General features: G+C 43.2%; 1 protein-coding gene and 1 long non-coding RNA gene across 10 annotated transcripts in view; one reads left to right on the top strand and one right to left on the bottom strand.

Annotated features, from left to right (window-relative positions):
• Positions 1–18,530, bottom strand: part of LOC127598387 (uncharacterized) — a 182,553-nt gene that overhangs the window by 71,075 nt on the left and 92,948 nt on the right. Inside the window, exon 1 of one of the 6 annotated variants that reach the window (XR_007961901.1) lies at positions 1,797–1,976. The exons of the other annotated variants lie outside the window; for them this stretch is intronic. This is a non-coding gene — a long non-coding RNA (uncharacterized LOC127598387). Of the gene's footprint in view, positions 1–1,796; positions 1,977–18,530 lie in introns of those variants that run through there. 6 annotated transcript variants of the gene reach the window in all.
• kiaa1549la (KIAA1549-like a) overlaps positions 1–18,530 on the top strand; it is a 79,947-nt gene that overhangs the window by 18,035 nt on the left and 43,382 nt on the right. For all 4 annotated transcript variants that reach the window (XM_052061988.1, XM_052061986.1, XM_052061985.1 and 1 more), the window contains exons 2-6: positions 11,387–12,010; positions 12,933–13,733; positions 14,227–14,342; positions 15,550–15,772; positions 17,998–18,131. In XM_052061988.1, coding sequence (XP_051917948.1) covers positions 11,387–12,010; positions 12,933–13,733; positions 14,227–14,342; positions 15,550–15,772; positions 17,998–18,131 — 1,898 coding nt within the window. The remainder of the gene's footprint in view (positions 1–11,386; positions 12,011–12,932; positions 13,734–14,226; positions 14,343–15,549; positions 15,773–17,997; positions 18,132–18,530) is intronic.

Below are 18,530 nucleotides of genomic sequence, written 5' to 3'. Positions count from 1 at the left end.
AAAGCAAAAGTCAGAGCAGACTGTGCCATACACTTGTCACGAGTCAATCACGGGGCGCCGTTTTAAACTCGTTACCCAAAATGAACGCATCCTCCATTTATGAGGTGAAACCGAAGGACTATTTGTTACTCTGCAACTTTGATGTCATCTGACACGAAAACGGCATTGAAGTCGCTTCAAGTGACAGATCTGTGCTCCCAAAACAAGGCACTATTTAACGTGTGGCACTCCAGTTCACCTTAACCACAGAAGAAAATAGAATCATATACATGAAACAATGACATTGCTGTGATGTGTACTGCAAGTGGAACATTCCTACAAGGAGCACATTTTATTTTTTGGGGCAAGTAACTGCAGTTTTGCCGTTCTACTTGACATAATGAGCACTTTGTCAAAATTCAACTGCTGAGCTTCAATCGAAATTTGACGGATTCGTTGGAAATATCGCTGGTGTGTTTATAAAAATGTAATTAATGATGAAGACCCCTTTTCCAATCCATCCACCCATTCATCCATTTTGTGAAGCGTTTATCATCGTCGTGAGTGGTGACGTGCAGCTTATTCCAGTTGACTACGGACGGAAGGCAGACTGCACTGGAGACAGTCAATCTGAGGGCACCTACTTGCTAGATTCTATCTATCCACTAATCCGCTTATCCTTACCAGGGTCGCAGGCGCTGCTGGAGCCTATCCCAGCTGTTTTCAGGTACACCCTAAACTGGTTGTGAGCCAATCGCAGAGCACACATAAACAAACAACCATTTGCGCACACAATCCCACTTTGGGGCAATTTAGGCTGCCGTGCATGTTTTTGGAATGTGGGATGAAACCGGAGAAAACACCCGCAGGCACGGGGAGAACATGCAAACTCCACACAGGGAGGCTGAAGCCGGAATTGAACTCTGCACTTATGCACTGTAAGACAGACGCACTCACTAATGGAGCTCCGTGCCATCCATCTATCTATCTATCTATCTATCTATCTATCTATCTATCTATCTATCTATCTATCTATCTATCTATCTATCTATCTATCTATCTATCTATCTATCTATCTATCTATCTATCTATCTATCTATCTATCTATCTATCTATCTATCTATCCATCCATCCATCCATCCATCCATCCATCCATCCATCCATCCATCCATCCATCCATCCATCCATCCATCCATTACTTTGTGGTTGAAACAATTTATTGGCTCAGTCTGGTTATAACTTCAATTATTATTATTCAATGATCCTGTTTCTGAATTTAGTACTACTGGGAAAAGGTCTTGGAACATTCTACATAAATTGAATTTGCAAATGGCCTTTACTGCTGGCTAACGAAGGAATTATAGCATGCATTTAACTGGTGATTTACATAATGCCACGACTTGTCTCATAACACTGACGATGGAGGTGAGGGTGAAACAAAATGGCACGAGCTCGGCATAAAATCCTAAGGCAAAACAAACGCTCCGCAGCCTTGAAAGGAATTCATTCATTCATCTTCCGTACCGCTTGATCCTCACTAGGGTCGCGGGGGGTGCTGGAGCCCATCCCAGCCGTCTCCGGGCAGTAGGCGGGGGACACCCTGAATCGGTTGCCAGCCAATTGCAGGGCACACAGAAACGAACAACCATCCGCGCTCACACTCACTCCTAGGAACAATTTAGAGTGTTCAATCAGCCTGCCATGCATATTTTTGGAATGTGGGAGGAAACCGGAGCACCCGGAGAAAACCCACGCAGGCCCGGGGAGAACATGCAAACTCCACACAGGGAGGCCGGAGCTGGAATCGAACCCGGTACCTCTGCACTGTGAAGCCGACGTGCTAACCACTGGACTACCGGGCCGCCCTGATTTTAGTTTGTTATCTATTATTCTTCCTCAAGCGGAAATTCAACTCTCGCTGAACCAGATCACTCCGACATGTGAAAGAGGCTCGCAAAGAGTGCTGCACCTTTTAAACGACGGCTACGGGGTCAATGCCTTGCTCAAGGGCATCTTGACAGTAGTTAGGAAAGCAGGCTGGTACCTTTCCAATAACAGCTTGCCAGCATTCCATAGCCATAAACGTCCCTCAGTGGCCTCGAGGTTATTCAAGGATGTTCTTTTCAAAGAAACAACAGCATTTTCATCTCCCAAATTTCAGAGAGCTGGAAGAAGTACTTCCACAGCTTCGACATGAAAGACAGCTTGGCTTTCGAGAAGAATGTTCCAGATGAATTAGAAAGCTTGAAAACAACAGCAATTAGGTGGGGAACAGGCAGAGAGATCTCGGCCCAACGCAATTGTGCCCTGACAGCACACTGAATGCTGCCAAACGAAACGGCATTCGTCTTCCTGAAGCATTCATCAAGTCACGTTCAGTTCAATTCAATTCAATTCAATATGAAGGATTTGCCAGCTAAATGGGAAAAGGTCACGACTAACACATAGTGTATTTTGTTTCTTGTCGTTGAAATTCAAGTCATACACTTGAGGGGTGAAAGCCAACAGCCGCTGGTTTCCGTCACTTTTTTTTGGTTTATTTTTAAGCTGTACAATCTGATTTTCAATTCTCACAAGCTATATATTCATGAAAATACGATTTTTTTCCACAGAGATCCACCTTTCTCTTTCTGACTACAATTTTATAATTTTTTTTGGGGGGGGGTATCAAAATCTTAACCTACTTGGCCACTAGTGATGGGTGATTAGAGACCATTTTGATTCGATACGATTACTTTGGGTGCAATAATCTTCGATACTAATACTTTTTGTCATACTGAATACGGTATTACAATTTGAACCCTGTCATGCACCAATAATGATAACCTGTAACCTGATAACATGATAAACTGTCCACTGTTGTGACCACTTTCCCCGCAATGTTTTTTTTTTCATAACACATTAGTGACAACAAAATACATCACTTTTTATGAAGGATACGTTTAATAAAAGAGAAAACCTTCAAAGGCATCCTTGACTATGACTAGAATTTCAGTAGTCGTAGTCGTAGTAGTAATAGCGAGTAGTAATAGCGACCCCCCCAACACCCCTCGCCCCCCCCTCCTCCCCCCGCCGGCATTGAGATGACGATTTAATATGCAATTATTTTGTGAAGCTCCTCTTCACTTTCATATGAAGTGATAAAGAAATCCTTTATTTTGGTAAATCCTACAAGTAGTTTTTGTGACGTTCTGCATTTTTTTTTTTTTGCATTCATCTCCTCTTATGGAAAGATGTTGACGTGCAGGGCATTGTACTTTCTATTGTTTCCTTGTGTTTCCTTGTGTGTGTGTGTGTATTAAATTGCGCATTGCGCCTGTATGGATAGTCCCGATCATGTGTGTGTGTGTTTGAGAAGAGAAAAAAAACAACAACAAACATCTTTCAATTAAATACAATATGAACACAAATGGATAAATCGCAGTACTATTTACAATTTTCCTTCACATCATTTAATTATTATTATTATTATGATTGTTATTTTTTATTCATCAGCCTGACAGCAGTCGGTAGGAACGAGCGTCGGTATCTCTCCTTCTTGCAGCGCGGGTGTAACAGTCTCTGGCTGAAGGAGCTACCAAGTGCTGTCAGGGCGGGCTGGAGGGGGTGGGAATCACATGATTGTAAACCTGTCAATAGCTGCGGAGCACAACGCAGCATTTCTCCATCTTAAGCAGAGAGCTGGCTTTAAAAAGCAGATGACGGCACCGGATAACAAAGTCAATCGATTGACCTTGACGGCTCCCATTTCCCGCTGCGACATCGGTCAAAAATTCCATTTCATAAGCTGGAGAGAATAAATACACAGTCTGCCGAATACACAGAAACAATTCACCGTAGGGGTTAAAGGCGAGGAAATTCAAAATCAAGCTTTAAAAAAAAAAAAAACTACAGTGTGCAGTACAGTGAAACTACCAAAGAAAATGCAATATACGGTCGTACAATTTGAAAAGAATATAAGAGGAAAGCCTAGACTGTAGATAAAAGTGAAAACAACAGATACCATTTTGCAACTTTCCATACATACCGGTACTTGAAAGCTTAAACTCTGCAATATCTCTTTCTCTGTCTTTCTCTGCATTTAATTAGTGTGTGTGCGAAAGCTCATTTCCTCCTTCAGCTTGATTCCTCCCTTCGATTGTGTTTGCTCTTTTTGTTTTATTCCTCGTTTAAAAACAAAGAAGATTCAAGCAACAAGTTTTTCCTCATGAGATGAGAGGGTGAAACCTGCAGCAGTTTATGAGTGTGTACTGAATGGATGTCAACAACGGGGAAATGCCAAGATTTTCAGGGTTATCTCTTGCAGTAATGTAAAAAAAAAAACCCTTCGAACTATAAATGACCATATTTTATGCACGTCTCTGTATATTCCTCATTGAGTTGTTTCCCTGTTCGTGTTCCAATGCCATCAAGTGGTGATTATTAGCAGAATAATGCCCAACACTAATTGACATGAGCATTTGCCAACACACACTCAGACAACTACTTGGTGAGCTCCGGGTAGCCATAATAAAACAAAGATAATACTAAAAACATAGTTAACTACTTACTAAATGAAGGAAGAAGAAGAAAATTTAATATTTAAATGTTTCTTGTCCGTTTTAGTGACCAGTTCTCATTGTTACAGCCGCAGCGGTTGTAAAGACTCTATATAAATAACGCTGTATTGTATTGTATTGTATTCCCTTAGCATAGCTCCATCTAGTGGATGCATAGCACAACCGCAGCCACAATAGTGGCTTCTATTCTATGCGCCTTCTAATGCACTGCGCCCTATATATGAAAACTGTTTTAAAATAGGCCATTGATTGAAGGTGCGCCGTATAATCCGAAGCGCCTTATAGTGCAGAAAATACGGTTCCTTTTTGGAACTATGAACTTTAGTTTTTTTTTTTGTTGTATACACTAACAATGAACTGAATAATTTCATAGAAAAATTTTGACTTTCTCAACACTTTTATCACCCTCTCTGTGCTGCTCGGTTCTCTGATGCCTTAGATGAGCTCTGTCTTGTCATTCCCAACACGGACAAACTCAGCTCTTGGTTCCACTCATCCTCACGTACTGCACTGGATTTGGTGGCTCCTTTTATTACTATGTGGTAAAAAGTCTGACCTCAGCCCCGATTTAATGAAAGAACTCGCACAGCTCAACAAGAGTACCGCAAAGCCATGGAGGTGGAGCATAAATGGGCTGCAGGTCTCTTATTAAAAACTCAAAACACTGCTGGTGCTGCTACCAGAGTACAGTTACAGAGGGCAAGAGAGAACATTTGTCAAACCTTATTCAGGCTAACCGTCACAACCCATGCGTACTGTTTCAATCTATTGATTCTGTGCTTAAACCCCCTCTCTCAGGACGTCGGCAAAGTTGAGGACCCAGTTGCAGAAGCACGGCAGGAATGCTTGGGTCGACTGACCAAGATTTATGAACAAAAACAGGAGCGAGGGTGCTGGGGTATGATCTCAATACAAAAAGTCCGAACAAAACTCCAAATAACAAAGAATCAACGGGCAAGCGTAGACTCAGCACGGCAAGTGACTGGACAAGAATACACGACAGCGATCCAACAAAGACTGAACGAAAGCATGGAACTCAATAGCGGACAAGACGCAAGCGGCTGAGGGAGCTGATTGGAAGGCACATGATGAGAAAAGGGGCAGCTCATGACAGGACAGGACACGAGCCTCAAGAAATCAACACTTAACATGAAGCACAAAAAAAAACAACTCACGGATCACGGCACCTTCGGGCCAATTTGCACAGACTCTTCCCTGGAAATGTGCAATAGGTTCCTGCAGTTTTTCATTGATGAGGATGCCGCAGCGTGGGGTCTGGTTTCAAGGTCTCAGCCCCTGTTCCGTGTTCGGCGATGTTGAAATCCTTTGAAGCTGTTTCCTTGGTGTTTGCTAGATGTGCTTTGCACAGATGAAGCCATCCGGCTCCCGTTATGACTCAGTTCCTCCTCATTTCTTTGAAGAGGTTCTCCTGAGTATTGCTCAATTGGTTTGGGCCAATAATCCCTCTAATTTTTCATAATAATTTTTGCCATTCGACTCAGCATGACTTAGATTTGTTCTTGCTTTTACTGTTTGGTGCTTTCTACCGCCTTTATTACCGATTTGTCTTACTGTTTATTGTGCATGTTAAATCGCTCCGTGTACAGCACTTTGGATGCAGCGATGGCTGTTTGAAAGTGCTCGAGAAATACTGTTGACTTGACTTGACTTGATACATCTGAGCCTTCACAAAAACTCCGGGAATATCCCTTGAACCACGGTGGGCAATATAAGAGTGTTTTTTGTTTTGTATTTATGTGTTTGATAGTTCATTCCATTCAATCAACGGTTGAAAGTGGATTGGCGACTGTTGCTATCCTCCCCCCACCCCACTTCACTTGAATGGCGGCTTATATGAATCTCCTTATTTATGTGGAGTCACCACGTATTAGTTGGCTGCAGATATAAAGTACATCAGCTGTCTGTTATGCTGGATATATTTTTATTATTTTATTAGCCATTTTATAATCGTCGTGGTGCGGGGTGTTATTGAACCGTGCAATTGAACAGATTGCAGAATTCTTTTTCTCCTACGACCGAATAGACGGCAAAAACGGTGCTGTCGTAATATTTTTGACAATTTTATCAAAATGTGAAATTCTGACAAATTGTTCTGGAAGGGAACTTCTAGTTTGGCAGCTCTGCAAATTGCTTTTTCACCGTTAAGAAAAGGAACTTATTTTCTTTTTTTTTTTGTATTCATAATTGCTCTTTAAGCAAGCAAAACTCGTAATTTAAACAAATACTCAATTATATGTTATAATGGCATTATATAGCAGCCCGGTACAGAGGGGCAGGGTTTGATTCCTTCCTGTGTGGAGTTTGCGTGTTCTCCCCGTGCCTTCGTGGGTTTTCTCCGGGTACTCCGATTTCCTCCCACATTCCAAAAACATGCGTGGGAGATTAATGGAATGCTCTAAATTGTCCCAAAGTGTGAGTGTGAATGATTGTTTGTCTAGGTGTGCCTTGCGATTGGCCGGCAACCAGTTCAGGGTGTAACCCACCTGTGGCCCAATGTCGGCTGGGATCGACTCTCACACAACTCCCCCACCCCGACCTGTGTGAGGATAAGCGGATGATTCAGAAAAAGGATGCAAGGATGACATGATATAATTTTCAGTAGGATACTCAAATACTAAAATATTCAATAGCTCCAGACCTACATTCCACTCCCTCTGAGAATTTTAAAAGGGGCATGCGATCCTGTCTCGAGGTGCCAGGTTGAACATTAGCATCATCCAGTTTGCGTTTTTGAGTCTCCCGATATATTTACTTGTGTATGTTGAACTATTTTGTCGAATCATATTTTGGTACGAGCATACAAAATGTAGATGTGGCAGTTTCTGTTTGTGAGTGCCGCACAATTCTCCGCCAGCGTAATCATCTGTCTCTAGTCTCTTGTTGTGTGTTGCGAGTAATGTGTGTTGTGCTGATTAAGTGTGTGTGTGTGCGCGCGGTGTGTATGTGTGTGTGTGTATCTTGCTGTGAGTGCAAGACTGGCTGACCAACTGAGTGCCTGTGAGCAAGTCACATGACTGTGTAAGCTTGTCTATTTGTGTGTTTATCTTATTTACTGCATGACTGTAATCGGATCTCATACCCAATAGTACCCGTCTTGGTGTTTTCATGTTTGTACCCCTACTTTTTAACATTCCCCAGGCACACAGTACTCCTCAGCACTAGCATTAGATGTATAATCAATTTAAAGTGCCAAAAAGCGACGCATCTTTTTCATGACATCATTCTTCATTCCTGCTGTTTCACTCGCAATGATGTCAACTCTGCTATAAGGTGAGCTGAGTGGTGTTTTTTAAAAAAAAAATTGGGTTATCTCATTTTTAGCAACATAACACGGGAAAATATTACCATCGTATCGTACGATACGATAATACTACTCTGATGGCATGGCTGAAAATGAATCATTATTGTCTGTAAAATATTTATTGATGCAGCTCTTGCTTTGGTTTATAAAATTCCTTTTCTCATGAATGATGAGTCTTTACTCTTTTAATATCCAATCAACCATCTTGTTATTTCCTGCTACGTTTTGAAACCGGGTGACACAAACACAATTACTATCTGATGCGTAATAAAGATATTCAAGCACAAAGGGTCCCATTTATAACAACAAAGATTGGATCTCAATCTCAGAGAGGTTCGAGCTTTTCCTGAGGCAGCGGTTCTGGTGTCAAACGGACAACATGCAAGTATATATTAGTCTGTGAGTAAAAGGCTAATCTCCCCAATAAAAAAAAAAATGCTTCAGAAAAAAATTGCCATGTCTAACTTTGATCACATTGCAGGCAGCGTCATCAACTATAATGACTTCCAACCCCTTTAGCAACTACTTAAAACAAATAAATATTGAAAAACTAGCGACAAATTAAAGAGTTCTGACATTTGGATGGCTGAGTGCCATTTTTACACTTCCCATCTGACTTGCCTAAAGTAACACACAACGCAAGAGTAAAACCCAGGCACTCAGACACTCGCTATTACATCTCTAAAGAAACCCGGGAGATGCCAGTAATATACTGGCCAAGAAGCCAGCAGTGGCTTGGCAAGCATTTGCTACTTTGTATTGGCATTTAAAAAGATTCATCAGCAGGGCATCAACAGATGGACAATGAGGTCAACTGACAAGGAAATATGGTTCATTGCAAAGGTGGAAAGGTTCACAGGAGTCAGTGGTGCAGGTGACGTTTTTCAGAACGTTGCCCTTTCGCGCAAGTCATCTTTGGAGCTCAAAACCAAAACGCTGTGTCATACACGAAAATATCATTAGCAATTATTCATTCATTCATTCATTCATTCATCTTCCGAGCCGCTTGATCCTCACTAGGGTCGCGGGGGGTGCTGGAGCCTATCCCAGCTGTCTTTGGGCAGTAGGCGGGGGACACCCTGAATCGGTTGCCAGCCAATCGCAGGGCACACAGAAACGAACAACCATTCGCACTCACACTCACACCTCGGGACAATTTAGAGTGTTCAACCATTTTGCCACGCATGTTTTTTGGAATGTGGGAGGAAACCGGAGCACCCGGAGAAAACCCACGCAGGCCCGGGGAGAACATGCAAACTCCACACAGGGAGGCCCGGAGCTGGAATCGAACCCGGTACCTCTGCACTGTGAAGCCGACGTGCTAACCACTGGGCCACCGGGCCGCCCCATTAGCAATTAAGCGACACAAAATAATGAAAGGAAAGAAATAATTGCATACAAAAACACTTGAGTACCATCAAAATATCCAATGTCTCGAATTGAAACATCGCCATTACTTACGTTTGAAACGACGAGACACATGCAGCACCAGAAATATTGATCATTTGAGCGTTATCGCAGTATGTTGTACTTACACTTTACAACATGTACATGGAAGCGTGGGTAATTAGCAGAAGTACATCACGTTGATATTCTGCTTTGAAATCCGCACAGTTTGAAATAACGACATTTTGACCCCATTTTGACTCAATTGGCATTCATCAGGGTGTTGTTTATCTCTTTGTGTATTAAAATAAACTATACCTCAAGGGACTCTGCACAGTTCATTAAAAAAAAACTAAGAACAAATGAGAGCAATACAAAAGTCAGTTATTACAAACATATTCGCATTGGTTAAACAGTTTCAATGTGCACGTGTGGGTTTATGTCAGAGTGCAACTCTAAAAAAATCTCATGCTGGTTCATGAATATTGTACCAGAATAGATGATGACGCATTCCCATAGCCATATTTTATCCCTCTTATGTAGTGTCCAATAAATAAAGCAGGTCAGGCTTCACACTTAACTTGGATTTACAGGCCATTCATTCGTGAAACTTATCCATCCTGTCCATATTTGTTCTCAGTGGAGGTGCATCTTTCCTAGCGTTTTGTCACAGGTTGATTCTGGGGCCACATATGTTACTCTCAGGCAGAGCAGTTGGTGAACTGTTGGGGGTGGGGAGGCTGGGGGGGGAGGCGGGGAGGGGGGGGAGACTGCTAACATTCCTGCGCACATTACCGTCTTTCCATCCGAGCATCCATGGCTGTCTTCATTCATCGCGCCATTCATTCATTTAAACAAACAAGAAAACGGTTTCTTTACACATACACAGCTTCATGGCAAAAAAAAAAATGCTTTACTAGTGTAAAGCCTGTGTATATCGCCTTTAAACGGTGCCACATTTGTGAGATGTGTTCTACATACTTGGCCAATAAAGATGATTCTGATTCTGATTCTGATTCTAAATTGTTCCTCGGTCTTAGTGAGGGCGTGCATGGTTGTTCGTCTCTTGCCCCCTCAGTGAGGGCGTGCATGGTTGTTCGTCTCTTGCCCTGCGATTGGCTGGCTACCAATTCGGTGAGTCCCCTGCCTACTGCCCGAAGACAGCTGGGATAGGCTCCAGCACCCCGCAATGACCCTAGTGAGGATCAAGCGCTTCGGAAGATGAATGAATGTTATGATGCTGTTTCTTCTCTTCCCGTGTTGTTGGCTGTAATAGGTCTGACCGACACCCAACACAGCACTTCAAGGATTCTGACTAAAGCAAATATTTGCATACATTAATTATCTGATTGAATAATGCCAAAAATACACATTGAAAGAAAGGTTTTTGTTTTCCTCTGTAGCTACCTACTCTGAATGCAAATCTTGTTCTATGGTCAACCCCCCCCCCCCCCTGCTCCCCAACTCCCATATCTCGGCCTTCCATCACAACCACTCGTGTTGTACATATGAGGACAACATTTAATTTAATAAAAACATTGACATTTTGAAAATGTTGTTCCTGTAAATCTGTCTCTCATTTTGAAAGCTAGGCTTGCTTCATTGGGAGGGTGTAAATGACACCTACATCTTCTTTTGAAACATGACCATAGCCCGAGTGCTTCTGTATCTTCTAGGAAAATGAATCCAGCATGAACATCACAACACATCAGATTACGATCTACTGTCGGCAATTAAGTGTGTGCGTGTGTGTGTGTGTGTGTGTTTTTCAGGATAATGCATTCAGTCTGGAACATCTAAATTAATTCCCTTTGCTTTATCCTCCCAAAGCTAAGTGACCTAGTTTTGATATCATGACTATTTTTCCTCCTTTGCAGTTGTAGAGCTTCAAAGCAATTTGACATAAACATGTTTCTTCGGCAGTGGAGAGAAAAGATCTTCTGCACATGTACTGCCTAATTGTGTTTGTGTGTGCTCAAGGGTAGTTTCCTCATTGTGATTGACGAAGACCTCGCACAAAAAAAAAGTACTTTTTCATCCCACACGACTCAAAGAAAACGGTGCTCCATTCCGAACCCTTTTCTCCAACTTGATGACAGAAATGACAACTAATTTCCCCTTATTTCTGCATTTCTTGCAGATGAGGTTGACCACCGTGACCTCAGGAGGCTGTCTGTCTTGCGAGTGGATCCCACTGTACCCATCTTAAGAACCTGGGGGACTAGTAATAGAAAGAAAGGGGTCACGGAAGGGACTGCGCCACGCCAAGTATTGACTGAATCCGCAAGTTCAGCGTGGAATGAATCCAAACGAAGAGTTGCTGCTGGTGGAGACAGCCAGGTCCTCTCAGAAACTGGAATCCTGAGAGGAAACGGGGCTGAAGTCAGACCGGCAGACACAAAGCAGCAAAACCTGCCAGGCTCACCGAGAGACTCAGCTGCCTGGCTCAAGCAGGCGATCGGAGAGGACCAAGGAGGACATGCGGTCCTCCCAACGGTGGCGCACACAACGGACCCACCAGCAGTGGGAAAGCCTTTAGGACTGCTGTCAAAGGCTGCTTGGACCAAAATCTCCTCTCCGTCATCATCCAAATTCTCCTCTTCTTCAAGCTCTACACCTAAAACGTCCTCTTTAACTTCCTTGTCCACATCTTTATCCTCCACTCCAGCCATCAAACGTGACGTTCAGACAGCGATGCCAGATGCTATCTCTCCTCTTGATGTCAGCAGTACCTCTTTAGACAGTAACAGCACCACCAGTCTTGGTAAGTTTTAAAATGCGTTCATGTGGAGCAGACCAAACGAATCTTTTGGGAACAGCCGAGAAATGTGAATCTAGTACTGTACTACAACCTCAGTCAGTCACACTCCAAACTCCACTATGACCAAGACCGAAGAACTGTCGAAGGACACAACAGTACTTACAGTATGACCACGAGCCAGTTGCCTGGTCAAAACGTAGTTAGAGCCTGCTTAGATGGTTGTCATTCCAAAAATAATGTTGTGTTGTTTTGAAACCTGCATTTAGATCTTCTTTTGACTAGTGTCCAATAAAAGGTCTAAAATTAGAAACGGATTCATCAGTATATGCAGTGACCCAGCAATCTGTGCCATAAAGCATTTTCCAGTCAAAACTGGGAATTCCACATTGGCTTCTGTACTTCCTGATCCCCTGCAGCGTTTTCTTTTCCTCCCATTGGCATGCATCACATGTTTCGAGATAAAATGCCTCAGTCTCTCACATTGCAATTCATCTGCAGGTCCCGCATTGAAATTGGATTTCATTGTGTGAAATAGTTGCGGGTTTTATGTTGATAAGCGGATCATCAACTTCTCTTTTTACTCAAATACGACATTCGGTTGTCATTCGATCAGAGTATCCTGCATATATTTTCAGCTGTATTTAAGTGGAGTTAGATGTCATTGCTTCTTCCCACTAAAATATGCAAACTTTTGTGCATTTCCAGCGTCCTTATCGCAACAAAGCCTCTTGCCGGATATCGCATGATCTCTACATGCACACCGTCTCAAGCAGTTAATTTAGGCCTCTCTGCACGCGTGCTTTGGTTCTATTCTTTTCTGAACCTTAGCACCATTATGCAGTCTGGATTTTGCGTTGCACACTTGGTCCTTCAGCGAGTTTCTCGAAAAGGGGTAACTAAAGCTTCTTTAATTTGTTTGATGCAGATGTCATCCGATCTACCGAGGCGTCAGTGAGCAACCCGCCAGCCTGGGATCTCCCCACAGTTCCCGAGTCACTCTTGTCCACAATTGGTGACCATGACATCGCACTTCCAGCAAATGTCACCAGCCCTTTCTCCACCCATCAATGGAACACCACTGTGCCCGTGCGCACTAGAACTTCTTCTCAGAACGCAACAAAAAATACCACAAGCATGCCGTCAACCACCACCGCCTCCAGCACCGTTCTGAGAGCAAATACACAACTGGTGTCTACTGTGGCTTCACTAACCGCAAGCCTGGACAATTCGACCGAAGACGGTGTTCAGGTGGAAACCCTGAAAGCAACTAAGTCCTCAGGGACCGTTTCAACTGTGAGCACCCTTGCCGTAACAGCGCCAGTGGTAACCACCGGTGTTACCGTCGCACTTTCCACAAATGTCACGGACTCTGTAACCATTCAGCCATCATCGAGTCTCAAACCAACCACTGAAGCGACAGCTCAGCCTGCGACAACCACCGCCGCCTCTACAACAACAACCTCACCCACTTGGACACCCGCTCCATCCACCACGATAATTACTACGACCACAACTGCTAGCACTACTCCAGATATCACCACGACTGCCGCCACTACTACTACTACTACCATAGCAACGACTGCACCACCGAGGGTAGCGGTGACGGTGTTTATCCCAGCCCAAACTGTGCCACTTACAACTACAACTACGGAATGGCCAAAGAGCATTACTACAGAGGAAAGTCCTTTACCGTGCAACATCACGGAGAAGTACTGGGTCAAAACAGGTAAGCAACTTTTTCACAGTATACATTTTTATGATTTCGCCTTAACATAATGTCCTTAGATGCATCTACATTTTCAAACAATCTCCATTTTAGATGTGGATTACTCATGAAATGATAAGACTACATTGTCTGATGCGATTTTTTCCAAATTCAAACTATCAATATCTGCTATAGAGACGGGTTTTAACCATTTGCTTGTAATAATTCAAATGAAGTCATGATGAACAGGTACAATGCCGTTTCAGCTGCTTAGACTCGCTGTCCCTGTTGGAGGTTCAAGATGTAATTACTTGCACTCAAATTAATTAAAACATGCACTAAAGCAAGGGCAGATTTTCCCAGAACATGAAAAAATGATTAGAAAAGAAGCTTGGAGACGACTGCAATTTCTGGCGCTCACGAAATGCCTCGCTGTTTTGTACCCAACCCACCTTAGCACTTTGGTTGTTTTGACACTTTCATGTCAAGATATGCCATGTTTCTTCCTTCACAGTTTTGTCCATTGAGATTCGGAAGAACCAACTCGATCTTGTCCTAAAACAGAATCTAGCAAAAGGATTAAGTCGCGCCCTGCAGAAAGCCCTAAATGACTCCACTGCTTATGCACAGGTCAGTCTATCATCCTTTTTTTCACATCTACTAGTAAGTTAATAACTAATTAACTAGTTAATTAGTAAGTTAATAACTAAATAACTTACTAGTAGATGTCAAGACACAGGTCAAGAATTGCATTCGAAGGGTAATAGCCAGAATCATGTCTTTGACAAGTAGGTCTATACCGTAAAAAAAAAAAAAAAGGAGCTGCGCAAAAAATGAATGGATAGATGCTTTACAACTAGCAAATAGGCACATGCACAGAGAGAACCTTGGTGGTACTCAAGCAATTGCCCTTTTGCCCTGGATGAGGCAATTGCCCTTTCTGCCAAAGCTTTTTTTTTCTTCATTTTTCAATACCTAAAAACAAAAAAACAATACACAAACATGATATCTGTTGAGCATTTATTTGCCTTCTTGTGAGGAATATCACAGCAGCCACAAGCCATCGCCTTGCACTCCCCTTTGCCCCCTCCTCCTTCAATTATTTGTCATGCGTTGCTGAGCGCCAGCCGCCAAGCTGAACTGCTGCAGTCTGCTCAAAAAGGTGTGTTAGGCGGAGGAATTTTGGGTGTTACACCCACTAAAGATGATTGTTTTTTCATACTAAAAGACACACACACACACACACACACACACACACACACACAAGCAAAATACATGCACAGTGCACAGCGTACACATTTTGTACCAATTAAATCAGTGATTTCAAAGTCAGGTCATGTACAATGAAGAGATAGACAGCTGCAACACCAGACAGACAGACAGAGAAAAAAAATGAAGGTACAGTTCCTGTGTTCCCGATTTGTACCCGAAGTTCACCAGTTTTACAAATCTACTTTGAGTTATGTAACTGATGTTGACTGTTACCACTCCCACCGTGGCGCAGTCCTCCCTCTCACAAATCTGCCACCCTGTACTCTTCTGTGGGAACGGGTGTCATGTTCAAAGGCTAACTGATGATTGGGGTTCCTTGTGCATGTCTATATTCTGTAGCACTTCAGGGTGGCGTAAAGCAATTTATACGGGGCAGCGTTTGTGGGTTTGCCTTTGGTCTTTACCGTTCTTAGTAATGAAAAGAACTAAGGACAGAATGTTAGCAATTCCTCCCTGATTGAGATTTTCTGTTTGTAAATGTACTACGGTATTCAATAAATGCAAAGCCTGTACTAAGTTATTAGGTCATTATGCAAATTTGACAAACTTCTGCATTCTTTTCCAGGTGGAACGTGATGAAAGCAGCCCACACAATGCGACACTAGTTTACTATGTGGCTGGTGTCCAAACCGTCTACATTTCCTCCGTTGTGGTTGAGTCGCTTAGTGTTTATGGCTTCGACAAGCTGCTGTCTGACATCAGGCAGCACACACCATCGGTTAAGGCAGTTCTGATTCCCGTGGCAACGTGGGTGCCTACTCCAAGTATTCACCTGCAGCTGAAAACAGGTGATGACAGACATATTGCAATTTAAAATGAGTGTGTTTTAGTTTATACAAGATCGTACTTGCAGGGAGATGCTTGATTTGTCAGTGTGGCTAATTTTGCCTTTTCTCAATTAATCAGTGTCATAAGGTTATTCATTCATTCATTCATTCATCTTCCGTACCGCTTGATCCTCACTAGGGTCGCGGGGGGTGCTGGAGGCTATCCCAGCTGTCTTCGGGCAGTAGGCGGGGGACACCCTGAAGCGGTTGCCAGCCAATCGCAGGGCACACAGAAACGAACAACCATTCGCACTCACACCTAGGGACAATTTAGAGTGTTCAATCAGCTTGCCATGCATGTTTTTTGAATGTGGGAGGAAACCGGAGCACCCGGAGAAAACCCACGCAGGCCCAGGGAGAACATGCAAACTCCACACAGGGAGGCCGGAGCAGGAATCGAACCCGGTACCTCTGCACTGTGATGCCGACGTGCTAACCACTGGACTACCGGGCCGCACGTCATAAGGTTACTTTTCTCAAAATACATTTAGGCTTGTCATCCTACAGTTGGGCCACATCGGCACCATCTGTTGTTTGCCGTGCCAGTAAATGTTTGACAAGGAAAACCTGTACAGGGTGTCCATAAAGTCTCTTTACCATTTCAAAAATGTATTAAAAATGCAATTGACTAGATATTTTATTCAGATTTGTTCTATTGTATTCAGCGTTTATTTATTTTTTTACCTCTTTTAATACATGGGCACCATTAGTTGCACGAAGCACATCAAGACAGTACTCGATTTCTTGCCATGTTCGCGATAGCATAGCCTCATCAATCGTGGCAATGGCATCAGTATTCCTTTGCTTTAGGTCAGTAATGTCCCTTAGCTTTGTTCGACACACGATATCTTTAACATAGCCCCATAGAAAGAAATCCAGGGGAGTGATATCTAGTGAACGTGGCAGCCAAGGAATTGGCCCATTCCTTCCCAATCCATCGGTCTGGAAATGTTTAATTGAGGAACCCACGAACATGCAGCCCTCAATGTGGTGGTGCACCATCTTGCTGAAAAATTATGGTTGGTTGAAGGTCATTCAGTTGAGGTGCCACTTATTCAGTTCAAAGGTCAAGGTAAACATTTGCAGAAATTTTGTAGGGCTTCATTCAACATCACCTCTCAAAAACAGGATCCCCGAAACACACAAATGCAGTGTGATAAAGAACTTTAATCTAACAAAAGAACACAAAAAAATGTTGTTTTTTACATTCATAAAATTCCACAATATTTTTACTGCAAGTGAAATGGAAAAGGGGCGGCCCGGTAGTCCAGTGGTTAGCACGTCGGCTTCACAGTGCAGAGGTACCGGGTTCGATTCCAGCTCCGGCCTCCCTGTGTGGAGTTTGCATGTTCTCCCCGGGCCTGCGTGGGTTTTCTCCGGGTGCTCCGGTTTCCTCCCACATTCCAAAAACATGCATGGCAGGCTGATTGAACACGCTAAATTGTCCCTAGGTGAGTGCGAATGGTTGTTCGTTTCTGTGTGCCCTGCGATTGGCTGGCAACCGATTCAGGGTGTCCCCCGCCTACTGCCCGGAGACAGCTGGGATGGGCTCCAGCACCCCCCGCGACCCTAGTGAGGATCAAGCGGCTCTGAAGATGAATGAATGAATGAATGAAATGGAAAAGAGAGAATACAGCAGTGGGAAGGGAGAGGTTATTTGCAAAGGGATACAGAAAGTGAGCAACAAAGGAGCAGACAGAAAATTGATTTTTTTTTTTTCATTTTATCTTCTTTCCTTTAGTCTTTGATACCCTAAATCCAATGCAAACCCCCATGATTCCAAGCAAAGTGAAATCGGTCCATTTAACAAAGCAGCTTCTTAAGAAAACACGTTTATCCATGCCAAACGATGCTTTGTATGCAGAGTCTGTTGGGATGAGAATCAAAAAGAGAATCTGTGTTATTCATTAATGGATATCAAGCAAGCAGATACTTGGCGACAGACCTTGTTCTTTACCACACATTTTGAGCAGTGGCAGTGGATCTTTGATGTCTTTCTCCCGCTTTAATTTCAAGGCTTACGGTTACCGCACACTTTATACGCACGTGCGCATGCACACACGTATACACACAGTCGCACTGAGAAGACACAGAGTGTCATTCGATAACAATGTGAAAGTCCGCCCCAATTTGCACCATTTTAGTTACAGCATACTGAACACTTTCTTGTCTCCTTTCCCCCCCAGTGTTGAGATTTGTTGGCCCCACAGACAACATCTACTCTTGCAGTTTTGTCCAGATGCTCGAACAGAGACTGGAGAGCGCCTTTGATGAGGCTCAGGACAAAGTGCTCGAGACCTACAGCAAGCTCACCGTGGAGGTAGTGCAGTGCTTTATATTGTCTATTATGACACAGACGATAAGTGAAAAACAAATGTGTGATGTGGTGAACAAATCGTTTGGGATATTTTTGTAGATGCTAGACACAGTTCCTCTCGCCCTCTAATCGTTATGAGAGCGAGTGTGTGTGTGTCTCAATTGCTGAACGTGATGATTTCAAACAAAGCTCATTCGTTTTGTTAAACCAGTCCAAGTTCTTTGCTCTTTCGTGTTTTCTGCTTCTCCTCCTGTCTCTCCACTATCATTTTCCCTCTGGTCGACACAGATATAAAGTCCAGCACATGCAAAGCCAAGCAGTTGCAGATATAGGAAGCATTTATTATTCATCTTCTGAAATATTTACAGCCATGGCGCAGCCTGATGGGATTTCTACTACAAC

This window comes from Hippocampus zosterae, chromosome 3, assembly GCF_025434085.1.
Source record: "Hippocampus zosterae strain Florida chromosome 3, ASM2543408v3, whole genome shotgun sequence".
NCBI classification, from domain to species: domain Eukaryota; kingdom Metazoa; phylum Chordata; class Actinopteri; order Syngnathiformes; family Syngnathidae; genus Hippocampus; species Hippocampus zosterae.
Note: the sequence above shows the minus strand (reverse complement) of the source record. Positions and strands in the feature narration are given on the sequence as shown.